This window comes from Eucalyptus grandis, chromosome 8, assembly GCF_016545825.1.
Source record: "Eucalyptus grandis isolate ANBG69807.140 chromosome 8, ASM1654582v1, whole genome shotgun sequence".
Classification (NCBI taxonomy): Eukaryota; Viridiplantae; Streptophyta; class Magnoliopsida; order Myrtales; family Myrtaceae; genus Eucalyptus; species Eucalyptus grandis.
Genome location: NC_052619.1, coordinates 55,446,046 through 55,464,178, shown reverse-complemented (window position 1 = coordinate 55,464,178; position 18,133 = coordinate 55,446,046). Strand labels below are relative to the sequence as shown.

Here is an 18,133-nt window from a genome sequence, read left to right as displayed (position 1 = left end):
TTTACAATCTGCTTTTCAGTTTTGAAAAAAAAAAAAAAAGGTTTGATTAATACCATCGATAATCTATCTCGTGTGGAAAAAAAAAAATCTATCTCGTGATAGCGCGTGAATCTTTTTCTTTTTTTTTTTTGTAATGGGGTCTCTCGAAAAAGGCATTAGCACGTGAGATACTTTAAGAGAGAGAGCCGTCTTCAAACCGTCCTTCTAATCAGTAGGTCATAAATTACGGCATTCATCCGCTTTTAATCTGTGTTAACTGAACGTGGTTGATGTTGGTAAATATCGGAAACCCATTAATTAAAAAACTTTCTCCGAACTCCTCCATATAGCCATTATAACATTTCATTTTTCTAGCCATTTGCCGTCGAAACTACCAATTTAGTCATATGATATCTTTTTCGTGGCTGATCGTGCTATTATCTTGTTGTCATTACTTGAGGAATCAAATCTGAAAGTTCAAAATAGCGGTGTGGGCCTATCACGTGATTTTTTTGAAAAGTGCAGTTTTCAATTTTTAACGTTTGGACGTACAGATTTCCTGATGTTAACAGTACTCCTATTTTAGGGCCAAAAAACAAGACTCGATTTTTGAAACAACATCTGTCTCTAGAAGCAAAAGATACCGTATGCATTGGTCATTAATTCACCGGGGTATCACCGCGATCAGTCACCTAACTCCAATTTCGAGCAAGGCGATGACTTCATTACTAAATTAAGAACCCTCTTTTGGAAGATTATATTTTCAGTAATTCACTGAAAAGATTAAGGAGAAAGTTCGTCGGTGAGGGTATAAAAAACATGGGATATATTCAAACGAAATACTGCTGTTGCATCATTGTACGGATCAATTTCGCGAGTCAATCATCTATCCCTATCTTTTTGTTTTTAATTTGATTAGCATAGTTGTTATTAACTGAGAGTAGACTTTAAACATGGTTGGGCGGACGGCTGCACAAGTGAAGCCCGAAGGTCATATTTGGTCATCTGAATTTTAGGTTAAGATAGGATTGGATAAATAGGAAAAGAAATCGGAGAATTTTACTATATTATATTTACCATTTAATGTAGCCAATAAAGCCATATACTTTCATATTCTATCATGTCCATTATTTGATATGAATTGCAAATTAGCATAAATGAACTTGAAAATGCACAAACAAAATGGGTAAGACTCTCTCAAATAAGAAAACGGAGATAACCTCCATCAATCAATCAATCAAGGATTATCGTAATATTAAATAGCAAATAAGCTTATTGCAACATTCTAGAGCCACTATGCGACTATGATAAGAAATGTGATGAGCACTGGTAATACTGACGAGGTAGATCAACTAGCGTATGTCAAGAAAGGAAAGAAAATAAGAAATATTTAGGAAATCTAAAATAAATTGAAAAAAAAAAAAAATCATACACATTAGTGTCGGCCATGTCACATAAAATGGCTGGCGCTTGATTAGATTATCATAATTTCTGACCAAAATTGATCAGGTTGACTACATTGGAAAATTGTTAAAAGATTTAAGACATATTGATTAAATTAAAAAGTTTAGAACTGAATTGATAATCATATAATAAGTTTAGGATTTTATAGGCGCTTTTCCCTTTCTTGTCACGTGTTCCATTGATTAAACAAGAAACTAAATTTTAAACCTTGATTTTGGAGAATTTGAATTTTAAACCTTCACATTGTTGGGAAATGGAACAAAAACTTAAATGTCTTATTACATTAATTACTTTCCGCACCAGGGTTGATTAACGTTTTTGTGGTCCAAATTTTTGAACAAACATGTCGCGGTAGCATTTTTTTATTTTTTTTTTGTGGAAGAAGTAGAAGTATTTTTCTTTGCCACTATTCGCAAATTCATGTTTTGCTGCGTTTGGTCGTCCAGATTTCTAAACGGAATAGGACTTGATAGGATAAGATCATATCCCATCAATTGTTTGGTAAACTACGGATTTAAAGTCGGATATCCTCATATCTTATCAAATCTACTGTTTGGCGAACTACGGATTTAAAGTCGGATATTCTCATATCTTATCCAATATATCGTTTTGTAAACTACGGATTTAAATTTGGATATTTTAAAAACAATAACATTAGGCAAGTACAAATTTGCAAGTTTAATATTCACAAAATCATCCAAAACAATATATATTTTTCAAATTAATAGATTCTCATCGAATTTCATGATTACACATCGTAATAATCTTTTTTGTTCCTTTGAAATAATCCAAAAATAATCTTTTGGATACCCCTTCAAAGTAGTTACTAGTCAAAGAATAGTAGACTACAATATGAGTTATAAAAGCATTGAAAAGCAATTTTCCCGGAGCCATCTCACACACGTTTGAATGGCATGAGATTGCATCATCTTATTGAAGATCATGATTCATCAAAGAACCGGAGGAAAAGGTCCGGCATAAAACAGAACATCTTTAATTTGCTCTACGGCATCTTTCATTTGGCAACAAGTTGTCAATCGTGTAGAAAACCAATGACCAGATGTAAAATTGAGCGTGAATGCAATGGCGACATCCAAAGAATTACCCATACTGTGGAAAAAAAGAGGATAAATTGACAGCTGTGGTCTTGTGGCCAATTATAACAATCAAGCTGATATGATTGAAGAACAGTCAAGTTACACCATTAAAAAGAAACAATGAATAACAGTGCAAACTTTTTATAATTGATAAAATTTATGGATCATATATTTAAAAGAATTTTCCAGTCTTGATCCAACAACGTTACATGAGATCAACTAACATCACATTGGATAGGCAGTAGAAACTAGCCTTTGCCTAATTGTAACTAGAGAGGAAATCGAATTATCAAGTATCTACTCAAAACAGTACCCTGTATTAATAAGGCACACTCCTATGGTTTTCTTTAATAAATAGAACGACTGTAATGAGCATTTCTTGTGTTGTTGTGTTTCTACTCATTTCATTATTCTGCAGCAGTTTTAGTGTCAATCTGCGAAACACTTCCATTAGCACCTTTCTTACCAAAACTGCTTCCTGTTGCAAGTTCCCAGCATCCTCCTTTTGAGTAACAGCGCTTCCCTTTAAAATATTCTTCAGCACAGGTCTATCACAGTGGCCCTTCACCATCTGAGACTATGTCCTTTTGGGAAGAAACAAATGCCCAAATGTTTTATAGCTATCAATGTGGAAACCGCAACGATCCAAACCGTTAGACCCAGCCAAAATCATCCTCCGGAGCTCAAACGAAAACCGAAAAGCTTCAATTTTCCCAAGCAATTAGCCACATTCGCCTCAATCAATCCCACCCCCCATAACTGCAAGCTGACCAAAACAAAAAAACAAAAAAAAAAATGAAAAAATGAACACCACAATCCCAATCCCACGGAAAAAAAAAAGGAGTAAAAAACACAACAACATAAGAATTCATGTACTTCCCCCGCATCCCCACCGCGCTGAAATGGGCTGCGACCGCCCGGACCTGGTGGCATGACGGGGACGATCGGGGCGCCAGCAGCCTCGGTGGCCAAAGCGCAATCGAAGTGGGGAAAACATCGCAGTGGGGGGAATCGATTGGGAGGGCGACTGGCGGGCGATCGCCGGCGGACGGGGTCTTGGCGGAGGAAGAAGGCTTTCATAAAATTTCGATGAGAATCGGAGAGCTATTGAGGAGAGGCTTCAACGTCAATACTTTGGAAACAGAGAGTCGTCTGTGGGTGAACAACGGAGAAAGAAAAAAAGCATAGGTTTTATGTTTCGGATAAAACAAATCCTATCCTACCTTATCCCACCCCCTCCCTCGAATTTTTTTATCCGGTTTATATCCCATCTATATCCAACCTTATCCTATCCTAGACAGCTACCAAACACGGGATATGATAAAACATATCATATTATGGTTTTTATCCGATCAACCAAACGCAGGGTTTACTTTTAGGAAAAAGTAATTTTTTGTCCATTTGTTTTGCCGAAAATGTATTATTTCAAATATATATATATTTTTAAATTAATGGTTTACTTATAAAAATATATGAAATTTTTTTTTTTTCATAGTTTACACAAATTTTTAGTCTATTGTTTCAAACAAAAATAATTATTTTTAAATTGCTAATTATTTCATACGATATAAGCGAATATTTTTAGGAAAATATTTTTCAAATCATTAATTTTCGCAAACAAACAGGACTTGAGGACACCTGTCATTTTAAAATCAAAAGAGTTGCTTAGAAATTCAACAAGTATATACTATTGTAGAAAATATTTAATTAACCTGATACGTATATACCCCCATCCCAAAAAAAGAAAAAAGAAAAAAAAGAGTTGGATCTTAGTAAGTTCTTAAACTACTAAGTCTTGGTTCAACCTAGACCTTGAGGCTTCCTAGACATTAAGCAACTAGAGGGGATTCCCTCCTCTTGAGAAAGATAAATATACAAAGGAGAGCTTGGGGTTGGGCATGTGGGTTTCGGCCGTTAAAATAAGGAACAGAGTCTTGTCATCTTGCCAGGAGACTTGATAGGCAGGGTAGCCTCAACTCGAAAGTTCACACTTTGCCTGGTTACATATATAAAATAAAAAAGAGGGCATGATACATATATACAATTAAAAAGAGAATATATTATATACGTATTTAGCTTCTTTGCGCTGCTCATTTTCAGTATATGCCTGGTGGCTGAGCTGCATGATCATATCTTTTGTTAACTGTCGTCGACTTCTTTGATGCTATTTTGCAGGACGGTTTACAATGTGTACTCCGAAGCCACCTCATGACTAGTCCCAACAATTGTATGATAAGTATAGAAAAACCTTTGAAGAGTACATCAATTCAGTGGTAATAAATTAGTAATTGCGTTGTTTGTGCTCTTTTTGTTTAGTTATATGAGGGGCATATGAGATATATGAAATGAGAAAATTATCAAAAAATCTAAACCTATTACAATTGTGTTAATTCAGTCATAATTTATTTTTTTGGCTAATTAAGTCATAAATCTTTTACAATTGTACCAGTTCAGTCATTCCGGCCAAAATTAATCGGCCAACGCCGATGTGGTTGGTGGCCGGCGTCGGCTAAAATTTTTTTTAATAATATCTTATTATTTTGAATTTTTTTATCTTTTTTTTTAACCTCCTCCCTCCTCCTCCCTCCTCCTCCCTCCTCCTTCCTATGGCTCCAGCGACCCATCAAAGGGTTGGTCGGTCATCGAACTGAAGCGGTTGGGTGAGCTTGCCTTGCCATCGCTGGGCGAGGGCAAGCTCAGTAGGCTACTGGCAGGACTAGCCTCCGTTGGATCTAGCGAGGGGCTTGCTTTGCTAGATCTGAAGAGGGGGCCTTACCGTTGCTGGGTTCGACGGGGGCTTGCCTCACCAGATCCCTCGCCCAATGATGGTGAGGCAAGCTCACTTGGCTGCCTCAATCCGACGGCCTAGCTAGTCGCCAAAACCAAAGGAAGAAGGAGGGAGGAAGAAAGAGAGAGAGAGAGAGAGAGAGAGAGAGAGAGAGAGAGAGAGAGAGAGAAAAGAGAGAGAGAGAGAAAAAAAAAATAAAACAACAATAAAAATATTCAAAAAAATAAAATATTATTAAAAATTGTCACCAGACTCGGTCATCGGCACCGGCCGCCGGCCACGCGCGCTAGTCAACTAATTTTGGTCGGAAAGACTGAATTGGCACGATTGCAAAAAATTTAAGACTCAATTAGCTAAAATATAAATTTAGGATTGTATTGACACTATTGCAATAGGTTTAAGATTTTTTTGGTAATTTTTTCTTATATGAAAAATACGGTGACATACCACCCACCTGAGTGGCGTTGCTGGCTTTGGGCCTTCTCCCCCTCGTGAAGGGGAGAGGTTCAAATCCCCAGTGCGTCGCAGGGTGATTTAACTGCTGGCGTAAGTGTTGTGGCCAGCTTGCGTCAGCCCCAGGTTCTTCCCGCCGGCTGTCGGCTTTCGGGTCGCAGGTGATTTAACCGCTTATAAGTGTTGTGGCCAGCTTGCGTCAGCCCCAGGTTCTTCCCGCCGGCTGTCGGCTTTCGGGGTTTCCTAGGTCATCAAAAAAAAAAAAAAAAAAAAACGGTGACAGTTCAAAATTCCGGTGGGAATTGAAGTTCTATTTGTTTATTGCGTAGCCTACGGGCACGAAGATCTGCCATTAATGAGTGTCAAAATTCCCGGCTGATGTTCCTCAATATTAATGCTAGTATTAGGGTGCCAGTGGGCATTAAACGATTGATCATGGTTTTTTTTTTTTTTCTTTTTTTATAGCAAAAGGGCATCAAAGTTTTAGTTAATGATGGCAATTCATCTTTTGAGTGAAAAAACTGGAACTCGTTCTTGTAGTTGAAGTAGGAAATATGCCAAGATGAGATCATCAATTGGACATGATCTGAGAAAAGGGCCACACCCTATTGACCAATGACTTTTGAGTTGTATGGCAGAGTTTATCAAGAAGCTTTGAGCTACACAGTGAAGTGATCAAATTTGAATGCTGCCTCCTTGTGGGATATGAGCAATAACCAAGACTCGTTGGTACATACGACATCTGCGAACAAGTGTGTGGTAATGCGCGAAATAGTTCCTTTTACTGTGAATCTGACATAATTAGTGCGATTGATTCATTGATTTTTTTTTCATGGAAAATAAGAAATGTATTAGTGTACTTATGAAGCCCGTATTGACCTCTTGAAATGCTATATGAAAGCTTTCTTTTAATCATTGCATTGAAAGTATTTTTTATTACTTAATCACATTGATGCTTGAAAGTGGGATTGTAGTATTCATGACATGGACGTCCTTCTCCAATGATATGAGGCTTAGAAATTCCATTATTAACCCTTTCCTTTCTGTAATACATACTTTTCACCGTGGACAACATGTCCTTTGGGTTCTTGAGTATTCTATTTCCATTAATTTCAAGGCCTTTCTCTGATTCAGGAGTTGTCTTCATTAAGGGATAAGCATGATGAGTTTCTGCTGAGAGAATTTGTGTTCAGGTGGGCAAACCATAATGTAATGGTCAATTGGCTACCTTGTTTCTTCTATTATGTGGATCAATACTTCGTTGCTCGAAGATCATTGCTGCCCCTTAATGAGGTTGGTCTGACTTGCTTTCGTGATCTGGTACGTCACCAGTGACCTCCCATGTGTGATGGCAGCTGTACTGAACATTTGCAGTAAAGTTTATGGTTCTAATATGCCTGAATAATGCTGACTGCAGTTTAATAATGTTGACTTTTTCCATATGTTGTTGACAATTATTTCAATGCACTTGATTGATGATGTTTTCAGGTATATAGGGAGTTATATGCAGAAGTGAGGGATGCTATCATCTCCCTGGTATGATTGTATCCATCCCCTCTGATTCTTGACAGGTTTTTTACTTCTTGGAATCTCGCTAATTCTTTTACCTGCTGAATTTTGATTAGATTGATCAAGAACGTGAGGGAGAGCAAATTGACCCAGCTTTAGTGAAGAATGTTTTGGATATATTTGTTGGAACTGGAATGGGGCAAATAGATTTTTATGAAAGTGACTTTAAAGCATCACTGCTCGAAGATACTGCTGCTTAGTATTCTAGGAAGGCTCCAAAGTGGATGCTGAAGCAATGCCAATTTTATACCATTAGCCTGAAATGTTGGGGTGAATTTTTTTTGAAGTTATTAATCCATGTTATTGGCGATCACAGGCTGAAGAAACGTGAGAGAGACAGGGTTTTTCATTACCTGCATTCAAGTAATGAGAAGGAGATACTTGAGGTTGGTAATTGGAGTTACCTTTGGAATGACGATTCTGCATGGAGTTGTGCTGCATCATGTTTATTTAGTCTATCAACTCTGATTTGCAAGTTTTACTGCCTGATTTCTGCAGATAGTTCGACATGAATTACTCTCTGCCTATGCATACCAACTACTTGAAAAAGAGTATAGAGGGTGTCATGCATTGCTTAGAGATGATAAGGTGCTTGCTGTTTCTTTACTAAATATTTTTCCATTTGTTACTTCTAATTTTTGTGAAGGAGGATGCTTTATTACTGACTCGAATGTTTTAGGCGGAGGATTTAGTAAAAAGATGAGGCTGTTTTCTAAAGTAACCGGGGGCTTGGATCCTGCTGCAAATATTTTTAAGCAGGTAAGCAACAGTAGAATTATCCTTTCTCTAGGGAATTAGGTTTTTCTATGTATTCTCAATCTTATTTTGGTCTTATTTGTGCAGCATGTTACTGCTAAGGTACATCTTTGCTTGGACAAGCTGAAGATGCTGCAAGCAACGGGAAAGTATGCACATTTATTTTGTTTCTCGTGCTCTTTTAACTTGTAAAACTGCTAAAGTGCATGCTTTCATAGATTCCATTAGATATAGAATCTTAGTAAGTCTTCGAAAATTGTCTGTGTTCAAGGATTTCTTATATCACTCGGCTAAAATGATTTTTACTAGTAGATTTTGGACTCTAGTGTCTGATAAGACACTTCATCTTCAATAAAATCATAAGAAGTGTACTGATCAACACGATGAAGTGACAAAATTGTAGATATTTTGTGGAACTCATGCAGATGCATTTTTATGTGAATTGATGGACTTCTTGTTGGGAAAAAAAGAAGACATTTATGCTTTATTTGTTTCACATAAAATGATTATTTTGGAAAAAACATTTTCTTGCAAATAATCACTTATATAATTTGAAAAGTTAGTTAATGAAAATATTTTTATTATCGACAACAAACTACGTCCAAATATTTTGGTGGATAATGATGATAACAATTCTCATTCGTTTATTTTTGTAAGTAACACAAGCAATCCTTCTTAGAAAAATATTTCCAAATCATAACGATGAACCATTTTGGTTATTGTCAGTAAATTAGTCATGAGAAAGCTGAGTTTAAGAGGTGATTAGAGGTCATTTGATGCATTCTCCTATTCGAACTTCTGTCTTAAATTTGGCACACGTATAATGACGTTTCCATATTCCTTGGGGTAGCAAGCATGTTTAACTGGTGCATGCACCATTTGCTTTAATTTTCTGTCGACTGGGGATGTGAGTTTCGAGGACTGAAGGATAAAATGGGGCGTGCATGTGAATAGTTGCTAATTCTCAACCTCTGAAGTTGGAATGAGAGACTTGAACTAAGACCAAACTTGCCGCAAAGCATCCTGTAGCACCATTGCTTATTAGTGGCTCGGAAAATTCATTTACGTCAATTTCTCTCTCTGGCCCATAGAAGGGGAATAGTGGTTGTTTGCTGCTAAGCATAGTTTTCAAATGTGCACTGGAAACTGAATAACTGGAAAACTGTTTGATGTATACACTATATAGTTTGATTGTTGTGATGCAATCCGCTTTAAGATCTGGTTGAACAGTTGTTTCTTTGAAGTGGTAATCTGATGACTGTTGTTTCTTTTGCAGGCTGAGAAGAAGAATCCGGTTGGTCTGCAAGAACAAATAATTATATTGTTGGAAATGGTGATCCATTTTCTAGAATTTCCTAGAGTTGCTAAACTATAATTTAGATTTCCCTAGATGAAGTTTTGGATGGTTAAAAATTGTGGCTGAAAATGTTCAGCGTGTAAGAGAAGTCCAGAGAAGTCCAGCATTCAAGAGAAGTCTAGAATCCTCTAAGGCGGTTGTACTTAGTCGGTGGAAATGCCTATAAAAATGCGGTAATAGAGTGTGAGGAGCATGAGAATATACTCTGAAGCTCCTCCACCAACACTTCCTTCAGCTATTGTAAAATTATTTTCATAAACTAGTGAAATTATCCTTGTCCCATAAGAATTTGTGTTTATCCCTTGAACTATCCTATCTCGTCCCTTGTCCATCATCTTCAAACTATATCATACACTTGCACATGACATCGCTAATTAAAAACTATCATCAATACCAAAACCATGCTTCCACAGTGCACACATTCAAATTTTTTTTAACATATATCTATTTTTTTCATACCTTATTTTGGATAAAGGAGGCTGAATATTGAGAGGAAGCTGATATAGGTGCACGTTTTGCAGGTTTTTGTGAGAAAAGTGATTGAATTACATGATAGGTACCTAGCATATGTCTACAATTGTTTCAAGAGCCACGCTGTTTTTCACAGGTATGATGCTGTTGCTGCTAGTTCTGCTTCTGAGAATTTCTATTTATGCTTAATCTCAAGTTCTCTGCTGTTCTGTAGGCTTGAAAGGAGGCTTCTGAGGTCTTCTTCAGTAAGGAGTCGGTGGAAGCTCAACTGCAGAACTGCTGGCCACTTTTTTTGACAATATACTAAAGAAAGGTTGTGGTGAGAAGTTAACTGATGAAGCTATTGAGGAAACGCTTAAGGTATTATTTTGCACTTACACACTAATGGGCTAATCACATCACATTCTATCATTCTTGATTCCTTTTTGTTTGGTCATTGCACGCGTGGTAAAGCTGGTTGCCAATATCAGTGATAAAGATCTATTTGCTGAGTTCTACAGGTGATTATTTATCCAGCTCTTGCTATTACCTGACTGCAATCAGAAGTCCTCTGGGGCAAACCATATTGATGGAATCTAATGGTTATTAACTCTGGCAGGAAAAAGCTTGCGAGGCGACTTCTTTTTTATTAGAGTGCTAATGATGATCATGAGAGAAGTATTTTGATCAAGCTAAACCTACATAATGCGGCAGTCAATTCACCTCATAGATGGAGGGAATGGTTGGTTGCCCTAAATGTCACTGCTGATTAACTGACTTCTGCAATATTTGATGCTAGACCAACTATTTTCCACAATTTGCTGAATTATTTTTCTTTCAGATGAGAGATTTGACATTGGCAAGGGAAAACAAGACCAGTTTTGAAGAGTATCTCAGCAACAATCCTAATGCAAATCCTGGGATTGACTTGACGGTTACTGTTGTGACAGCTGGCTTCTGGCCGAGCTACAAATCTCCTGATTTGAAACTTCCAGCAGAGATGGTATGCGTGTCATCCTTTTCATCTTTCGCTGTTTCTTCAAGGAAGAGTTCTGTATGCTGCGCATATGTGTATCCCCTTATCCATTTGTTGCACTACATTTAACAATTTGCTTTTTGCAAGAGTTGCTAATATCACTGGTCGTTTTTGTGTCATCTTAGGTAAGGTACGTTAAGGTTCTCAAGGCATTCTATCAGACAAAAACGAAGGAGAGAACTAACGTGGATATACTCCTTGGGTACATGTAACATGGTTGCCAAGAACCACGATATTGTTGATATTGTTCCCGTATTTTCTTTGCTTACCTTAAGCATCCTCAATCATCCCTAATTTAGGGCTCTTGCAATATCTTTAGATATAGTCTGTACAAGAGAGATCACAAGAGAATATACAAAAACTACGATTTCTTCATATAATTGTTCCATCTTTTTCCACCCTTCTCTTTTCCTTTTGTTTCCCCCTCCACAATAAGCAGGATAGATAGAAGGGGTCACCTGCCACAAAGGGACACATGCGAATAGGCATCTGCTTTGCTGCTTTTCAACACCTCGGAGAGATTAAGTGATTCAGAGATCATGAACCAGTTAAATCTGAGCGACAGCAACGTTGTTATACTTCTGCACTCATTGTCATGTGCCAAGTACAAAATTCTCAATAAAGAGCCAAACAGAAAGACAATATCATTGACCGATCACTTTGAATTTAATGCGATGTTCACTGACAAATCGAGAAGGATCAAGGTATATATTGTTGCTCGACATTTTTCCATATTTTTCCCTTAGCTTTCAATTCCTATGCATTCAAATGACTGCGATCTGCCAATCACCAGATTCCACTCCCTCCTATGGATGAGAAAAAGAAAGTAATTGAAGACGTTGATAAGGATCGGCGCTAGGCCATAGATGCGTCAGTTGTGCGCATCATGAAGAGTTGGAAAGTTTTAGGTTATCAGCAGCAGGTTTTGGAGTGTGTCGAGCAGTTAGGAACTGTGTTTTAGGTCTGTGATGATCTCTATCTTTTCTCTTAATCATTGTTTTTTTGCTCATCTCCCTTGCAAATGTGTGCTCTTCTTTATTATCTGAGAACTTGTCCATTGCAGCCTGATTTCAAGGCAATCAAAAAGCGGATAGAAGATTTGATCACTCAGGACTATTTGGAGAGGGATAAAGACAATCCTAATTTGTTCAGATAGCTTGCATGAAAAACTGCTAGTCTTCCGTCACCTACCGAAGTTGCTGCAGATATGGGAAACAGCAGAGAGGAGTTCGATCATTTTCTTTCCAAAGGTTTTGGAAGATCCATGAGTTCAGCTGTACTTCTTCCACTTGATCGATTGGGAGCGCACGAGCTGAAAATACCTGTACATTTTGCCTTGAGGGCCAAGTATCAATGGTTAAAGAATATGCACCCATCCTGGAAGATATCATGTAATGACTGTCTGATACTTAGAGCAGGACCATCCAGTGTCTTCCGTACCGGAGCACACAAATGACTATTGGTATTTTTGGGTTAATTTGTCCTTTGTCCTAAATCTCAAGAATGAGATTCTACTTTTTCTTAACATAAATTATTATTCTGATTTCGGGTTGTGCAGCAATATGTCGGAACTTTCTTTTCTTCTGAACTGGAGCTGCAATTAGGTTTTTTACAGCCTTGTTTCATACTGGTTCTTCATGGAAGGGTAATTTATAATTCTCACTTCGTTTTGAGTATGTGTGATGGTGAAATAACTTCAAGAATTTGATCATACTATTGTGTTAGAATTTTGGGTGAGTGCATTGCCAAACTCGTGCTGAATCAGTTGATCATGCAAAGTTCCTGTGACCAATAAATACACATGATTGGTCAAAATTCGGGAGGTCATAAGAATTAGATAGCAAAATTTGTGGTCCAGCACTGAGAAGTGAAATTATATCTTTCGATATTATGTATTGAAGCAGTCTTCAGACAGATTTGGTATGGTTTTAAACAAAAGTCTCAAGTGCATGGGAATGAATTTGCCCATTCAGCACTTTGTCTGCAAGAACAAGTAATTCTACTATTTTCATATCTTATTTTGGATAAAGGAGGCTGATTATCGAGGGGAAGCTTAGATAGGTCCACGTTTTGCAGGTTTCTGTGAGGAAAGTGAATGAATTACATGACAAATACCTAGCATATGTCAAAGATTGTTTCCAGAACCACCCTCTTTTCAAAAGATAAGCTGCTGCTAGTTTTGCTTCTGGGCATCCCTGTTTATGCTTAATGTCAAGTTCTCTGCCCTTCTGTACGCTCAAAAGGAGGCTTTCGAGGTCTTCTGCAATAAGGGTGTCGTTGGAAGCTCAAGTGCATAGCTACCGGCCACTTTTTGTGACAATATACTAAAGAAAGGTGGCGGTGAGAAGTTGAGTGATGAAGCTATTGAGGAAACGCTTGCGAAGGTACTGTTTTGCATTATACACCAATGAGCTAATCAAATCACATTCGACTGCTCCTCATTCCTTTTTCTTTGGTTACGGCACAGGTGGCAAAGCTGCTTGCCTATATCAGGGATGAAGATCTGTTTTGCCGAGTTCCATAGGTGATCTTTTATCCACCTCTCACTATTACTTGCCTGCAATGAGAAGTCTACTGTGGGCAAAACTGCTGGCCACTTTTTTTTGTTATTCTATCTGCTTCACATCGTGCGTTGTAACTTGCTCTGTTTGTTGGCAATAATCCTCCGTTTTACTTTTATTTATTGAAATTTGGATTTATAATATAACATATGTGTACTATTGAACTAGTGTAATTGGTCATTTTCTTACTACTATTATTAATATTATTATTATTACTATTACTATTATTATTTTTAATTTCGAATTTTGTTTTTATTTTTCCTAACAGTGATTAGGGGCTCTTACAATTTTTGAAATGTTCAATTTTTGAAATGTTCATCTTTTTTAGCTTAATCTCTTAACATTTGGAGGGTTGTGTTTATTCAAACATAACTTCTTCTCCTTGAGATTCAAAATTATTAAAAAAATTATTTTTTATTCCGAATTTTCAATGTCTTTTCAATATGTTTTTCAAAACATATATGATCGGAAAAAAATTCTCTTGAAAGATTGCATTCGATTCTAAAAAGATTGATATATTCATAGTTTTATGTCTCAAATTTTTTAATTCACTTTTTTCATCCTTCATTCTGAAGAGATATACAACTTATTTTCCAGTTATTTCCTTTTGAGAATTCCTTGAAAAAAATACCAAAATTGTTAAATGGTATTCTCACTAAGACTGTTATATTCTCAAGGATTTTTGCCAGGTAGAGCAAATAATTTATTGAAGAGACGCCTCAAAATCCGATTCAATTTCTTCCCATTCCCGACTAATATATTTACCAACAAGATCTCGTTGTTTCCAAAGCAAAACAGAGCTCTCAAAGGGTCCTACAGAGACGCCAAGACGCCGTCCAGGTCTCTGGCCAGACAGCACTCCCGCAGGTTGTTCACCTCAGCCGCCCTGTGTTTGACTCGCTCCTGAAGGTGAGGTACTCGCCGCTATGGAGGAGCATGTCCATCCACTGCTTCCGTTCCCTTGCAGAGCAAAGAGGGGTCGAAGCTGCTAGTGACTGGAGGGCCTCAGAGCTCAAACGGGGTTTGGTATCTGGCTTTCTAGAACGAATCGCATGGGCGTTCAGTATGGTGATCCTTGGTGCGAACAGAGAGCACCCGCAAATTGAGTTTTTCTCTCTCCTTTCAATTTTACAAAGCTCCAAGAAATTCTGTTCACTGACATTCGATTCGGCCTGCTGCTGGGTTGCCGACTCATCGCTGCTAGGCGCCGCTGAACCAGAGACACGTCCAGGTTGTCGCTGTTGCCATCCAAGTCGCGTGTCGCCCTTGTCGGAGTAGTGCAAAGCTTTTTCAATGCCGACTTACGCCCTTGTACGTCATAGGTATGAGCCGCGAACAAACTTTCTGATGATCATTTAGCATGATTATATGATTATACTTGTCACGAACAAATCCTTCTCACTTCTGATGATCATTTTAGCATGATTATATGATTATATTTTTCATATTGAAATTTATAACCAAACTTTTATACAAAACACAAATCACTTCATAACTATTCACATCAAAATGGAGATCTCAAAAGAAGATAGGATCTCAATCCATCCAGGCCATACTCAAGGCCCATCTCGGTATTATCTTCTTCTTTCAAAATCCTTCCCTTCAAGTTTCACCTCCAAGATCTCCTTCCTCCATTCTCCTCCTCGGCTCCTTATCGGGTCCCGAAATGTTTTCCCCAAATCGGGATGAGACTACGTCTCAGCAAGTTCTACCCCATTAAGCCCGATTAGTAAACCATTATACTATAGGCTGCCTATACACGCATAGGGCGAAAGACATACCTTGGCATCGATCCCACCCAAGTCAAGACAATTCATAATAGGCACCCAAGCAATCATATCGGTCGAAGCATCGATCAAATCGACCTAGTCGATTAAATGCCAACAAGACCACTCACGGTCATTTCCATTCGGTCAATCAATTCACAACATCAAATCAAAACAATAATCAATCGACCTCGTCGATTACATTTCAACAATGACCCTTCCCCCGGCCAATTTAATTCAATCACTCACTCCAGACAAACAAATCAAATCATAACGATGATTTCATCTATACTTGATAATTAATCTCAACATTCCCATTCAACATTCCCACTCAAATATAGGCTCAAGGCGCTAGAGGTGACCCCAGACGAAGTCTCGTCATCGTGCGGCACTTAGTCCTGACCACAAATAACAAGAGTAGTATAAGGCGCTAGAGGTAACTCACACGAAGTCTCGCTATCGTGCAAGATTTAGTCCTTCACTACAAAGGCAATAGTATAAGGCGCTAGAGGTAACTCACACGAGACGTAGCACTTAGCCCTTTACTATGCATTACAATGCCGCAAGGCGCTAGAGGTAATTCCCATGCGACTCGTGTCGCCATGTAATACTTAGTCCTTGACTACAATAAGCAATGGTATAAGGCGCTAGAGGTAACTCACACGAAGTCTTCTACTTGTGTAGTACTTAGTCCATTACCCGCTCATGATCCATTGGTTCCCTTCAACACAACACACATCACCTCAACTTCCAATAATCATCTTGCTTCAACTATAAGCCAACACCCGATTAATCCTCACGGCCCAATGACATTGTACCGCGCATTTAAAATCCTCAATTCAAATAATGTCGTGGCCTAAGTTTTTGTATTCAAAATACTCGATAAAATATCGTGCGTGACCACACTACCGGGCCTAGCCAAAATATAATATTTTCCTTTCCATAACTCCCACATTTTCTCGTAGTCCGCTCAAATAGATTTGGCATTATCAACCGATGCCTGGTTATTTTTCAATTAATAACCAACGATTTTCCAATTAAAGAATAATTCCCAACCTTCGCAAATAATTCAATTCAACACAAAATAAAGCTCCATTAAATAAACGGACTTCACCACGACGATCGCCACGAAATTTCGGTCGTCGACTAACCCAACTTTAATTTCCGAAAAATAAATAAATAATTAATTAATTTCGAAAATTAATAATTAATTGCAATAAATCCAATTTAGCTCAAATTAAAGCCCAATTGAATAAACGGGCTGCACCACGATCATCAGCATAAAAATTCGGCCACTAGCCATCCAAGTTGAATTTCCGGAAAATAAATAATTAAGTAATTAATTTCGAAAAAATAATATTTAAATACAAGAAATTCAATTTAGCTTAAAATAAAGCCCGATTAAACAAACGGACTTTGCCACGGTCATCAGCATAATATTCCGGTCACTGGCCATCACTGTTGAATTTTCGGAAAATAAATAAATAATTAATTAATTTCGAAAATTAATATTTAAATGCCAAAAATTCCATTTAGGCCCGACTTATCAAATTGAAGCCCGGTTAGGGGTCGGAAAATTCCCGAGATGCTTCCAACAATTAGTAGACCACGTCTACTTGCTAATTGCACAATCAATTTATTTAAATCACATCACAATTAACTAATAATTGCTAATTTATTCTAATCTAACAACCTAAATACAATTAATTAAAACTAAACCAACCTTAAAGCATAATAGCCAACTAATCCAAGATTAGTGAGATTACTCACCAAATCGCGCGCAAATCGGATCAATCCGACGGCGGCGACGCGAGGAACGATTGTTCCCAAAGCGACTCGCGGATCCGGGGCCCGGAAACGGCCCAAAAGCGGGCCCGAAGCTGCTGAAACCCACTCCGTGGGTCTTGGTGGTCGGGGCTGAACGGAGCCGCTCCGGCGGCTAGGGCGGCGAGGGGAAGCCGGCGGAGGGCGAGGGGGTCGCGGGGGTGGTCCGGCGAGGTTGGGCGGTGGCCGGAGGTGGCTAGTCGGTGGCTGGTCGGTGCGGAACAGAGGCGAAACAGGGCTGGGCCGAGCTGGATCGCGCGGCCTGGGCACGCGCGGACGGCGGGACGGCGGCGAGCGGCGGGCGCTTGGGCACGGGTGGCGGCAGGACAAGCGGTGACGGCTGAGGGGCGAGCTGGTTCTGGTTCGGCTTCTGGTTTTCGCTTGCTGGACGTGCGGAGGAAGGAAGAAGAAGAAGAAGAAAGAGAGAGAGAGAGAGAGAGAGAGAGAAGGATATGCATTGACCGGTCAAAGAAAGAGAGAGGGAAAGTGAGCGGTGGGGAATTCGCACGAGGGGGAAAAGGGAGAGGAGAGAGGAGAGAGAAAGAAAAGAAAGAAAAGAAAAGAGAGGGGGAGAGGGAGGAAAAAGAAAAGGAAATGCATAATTCTTTATTTCAATTTTCCTTTTCCTTTCTCTTTTCTTTTGGGCTTCAATCTTTCTTCCGATAATTTTTTATTGAAATTTGACCCGTCAATAAATTGACGAGCGATGAGACAAGGGATCCTTAAAATAAGAATTATGACGCGCTTAAAATTCGATTCCCGAAATCGAGTTCAATTTCGTGGTTAAAAATCAATCGACGTGATTTTAGCTCAATCCAACCAATTAGGTAGCTTTTAGGGATTTTACAGCTGATACATCTCTTAACTAGCTTCACCCAATAGGTTAGTTAACTCATGAGTGATCGGCTCGGAAAAGAGCCATGGCACGTCGACGAAATGCCCATTTCACTTTATCGAAACGGCCGACTTCGATGTCACAATACTAGGTTTGTGTTAGATTTTCGGCGAAAGTAGGAAATCACGATATGTTTGA

General features: G+C 38.5%; 1 protein-coding gene across 1 annotated transcript in view; it reads left to right on the top strand.

The window, feature by feature from the left end:
* Nucleotides 1–12,114, top strand: part of LOC104415119 (cullin-1) — a 50,915-nt gene extending 38,801 nt beyond the window's left edge. The window contains 10 exon segments of the mRNA XM_039299176.1: nt 10,188–10,293; nt 10,375–10,434; nt 10,533–10,617; nt 10,620–10,655; nt 10,755–10,916; nt 11,075–11,121; nt 11,123–11,201; nt 11,435–11,653; nt 11,743–11,910; nt 12,013–12,114. Of these exon segments, the coding sequence (XP_039155110.1) occupies nt 10,188–10,293; nt 10,375–10,434; nt 10,533–10,617; nt 10,620–10,655; nt 10,755–10,916; nt 11,075–11,121; nt 11,123–11,201; nt 11,435–11,653; nt 11,743–11,910; nt 12,013–12,114 (1,064 nt within the window).
* Nucleotides 12,115–18,133: the final 6,019 nt, after the last annotated feature.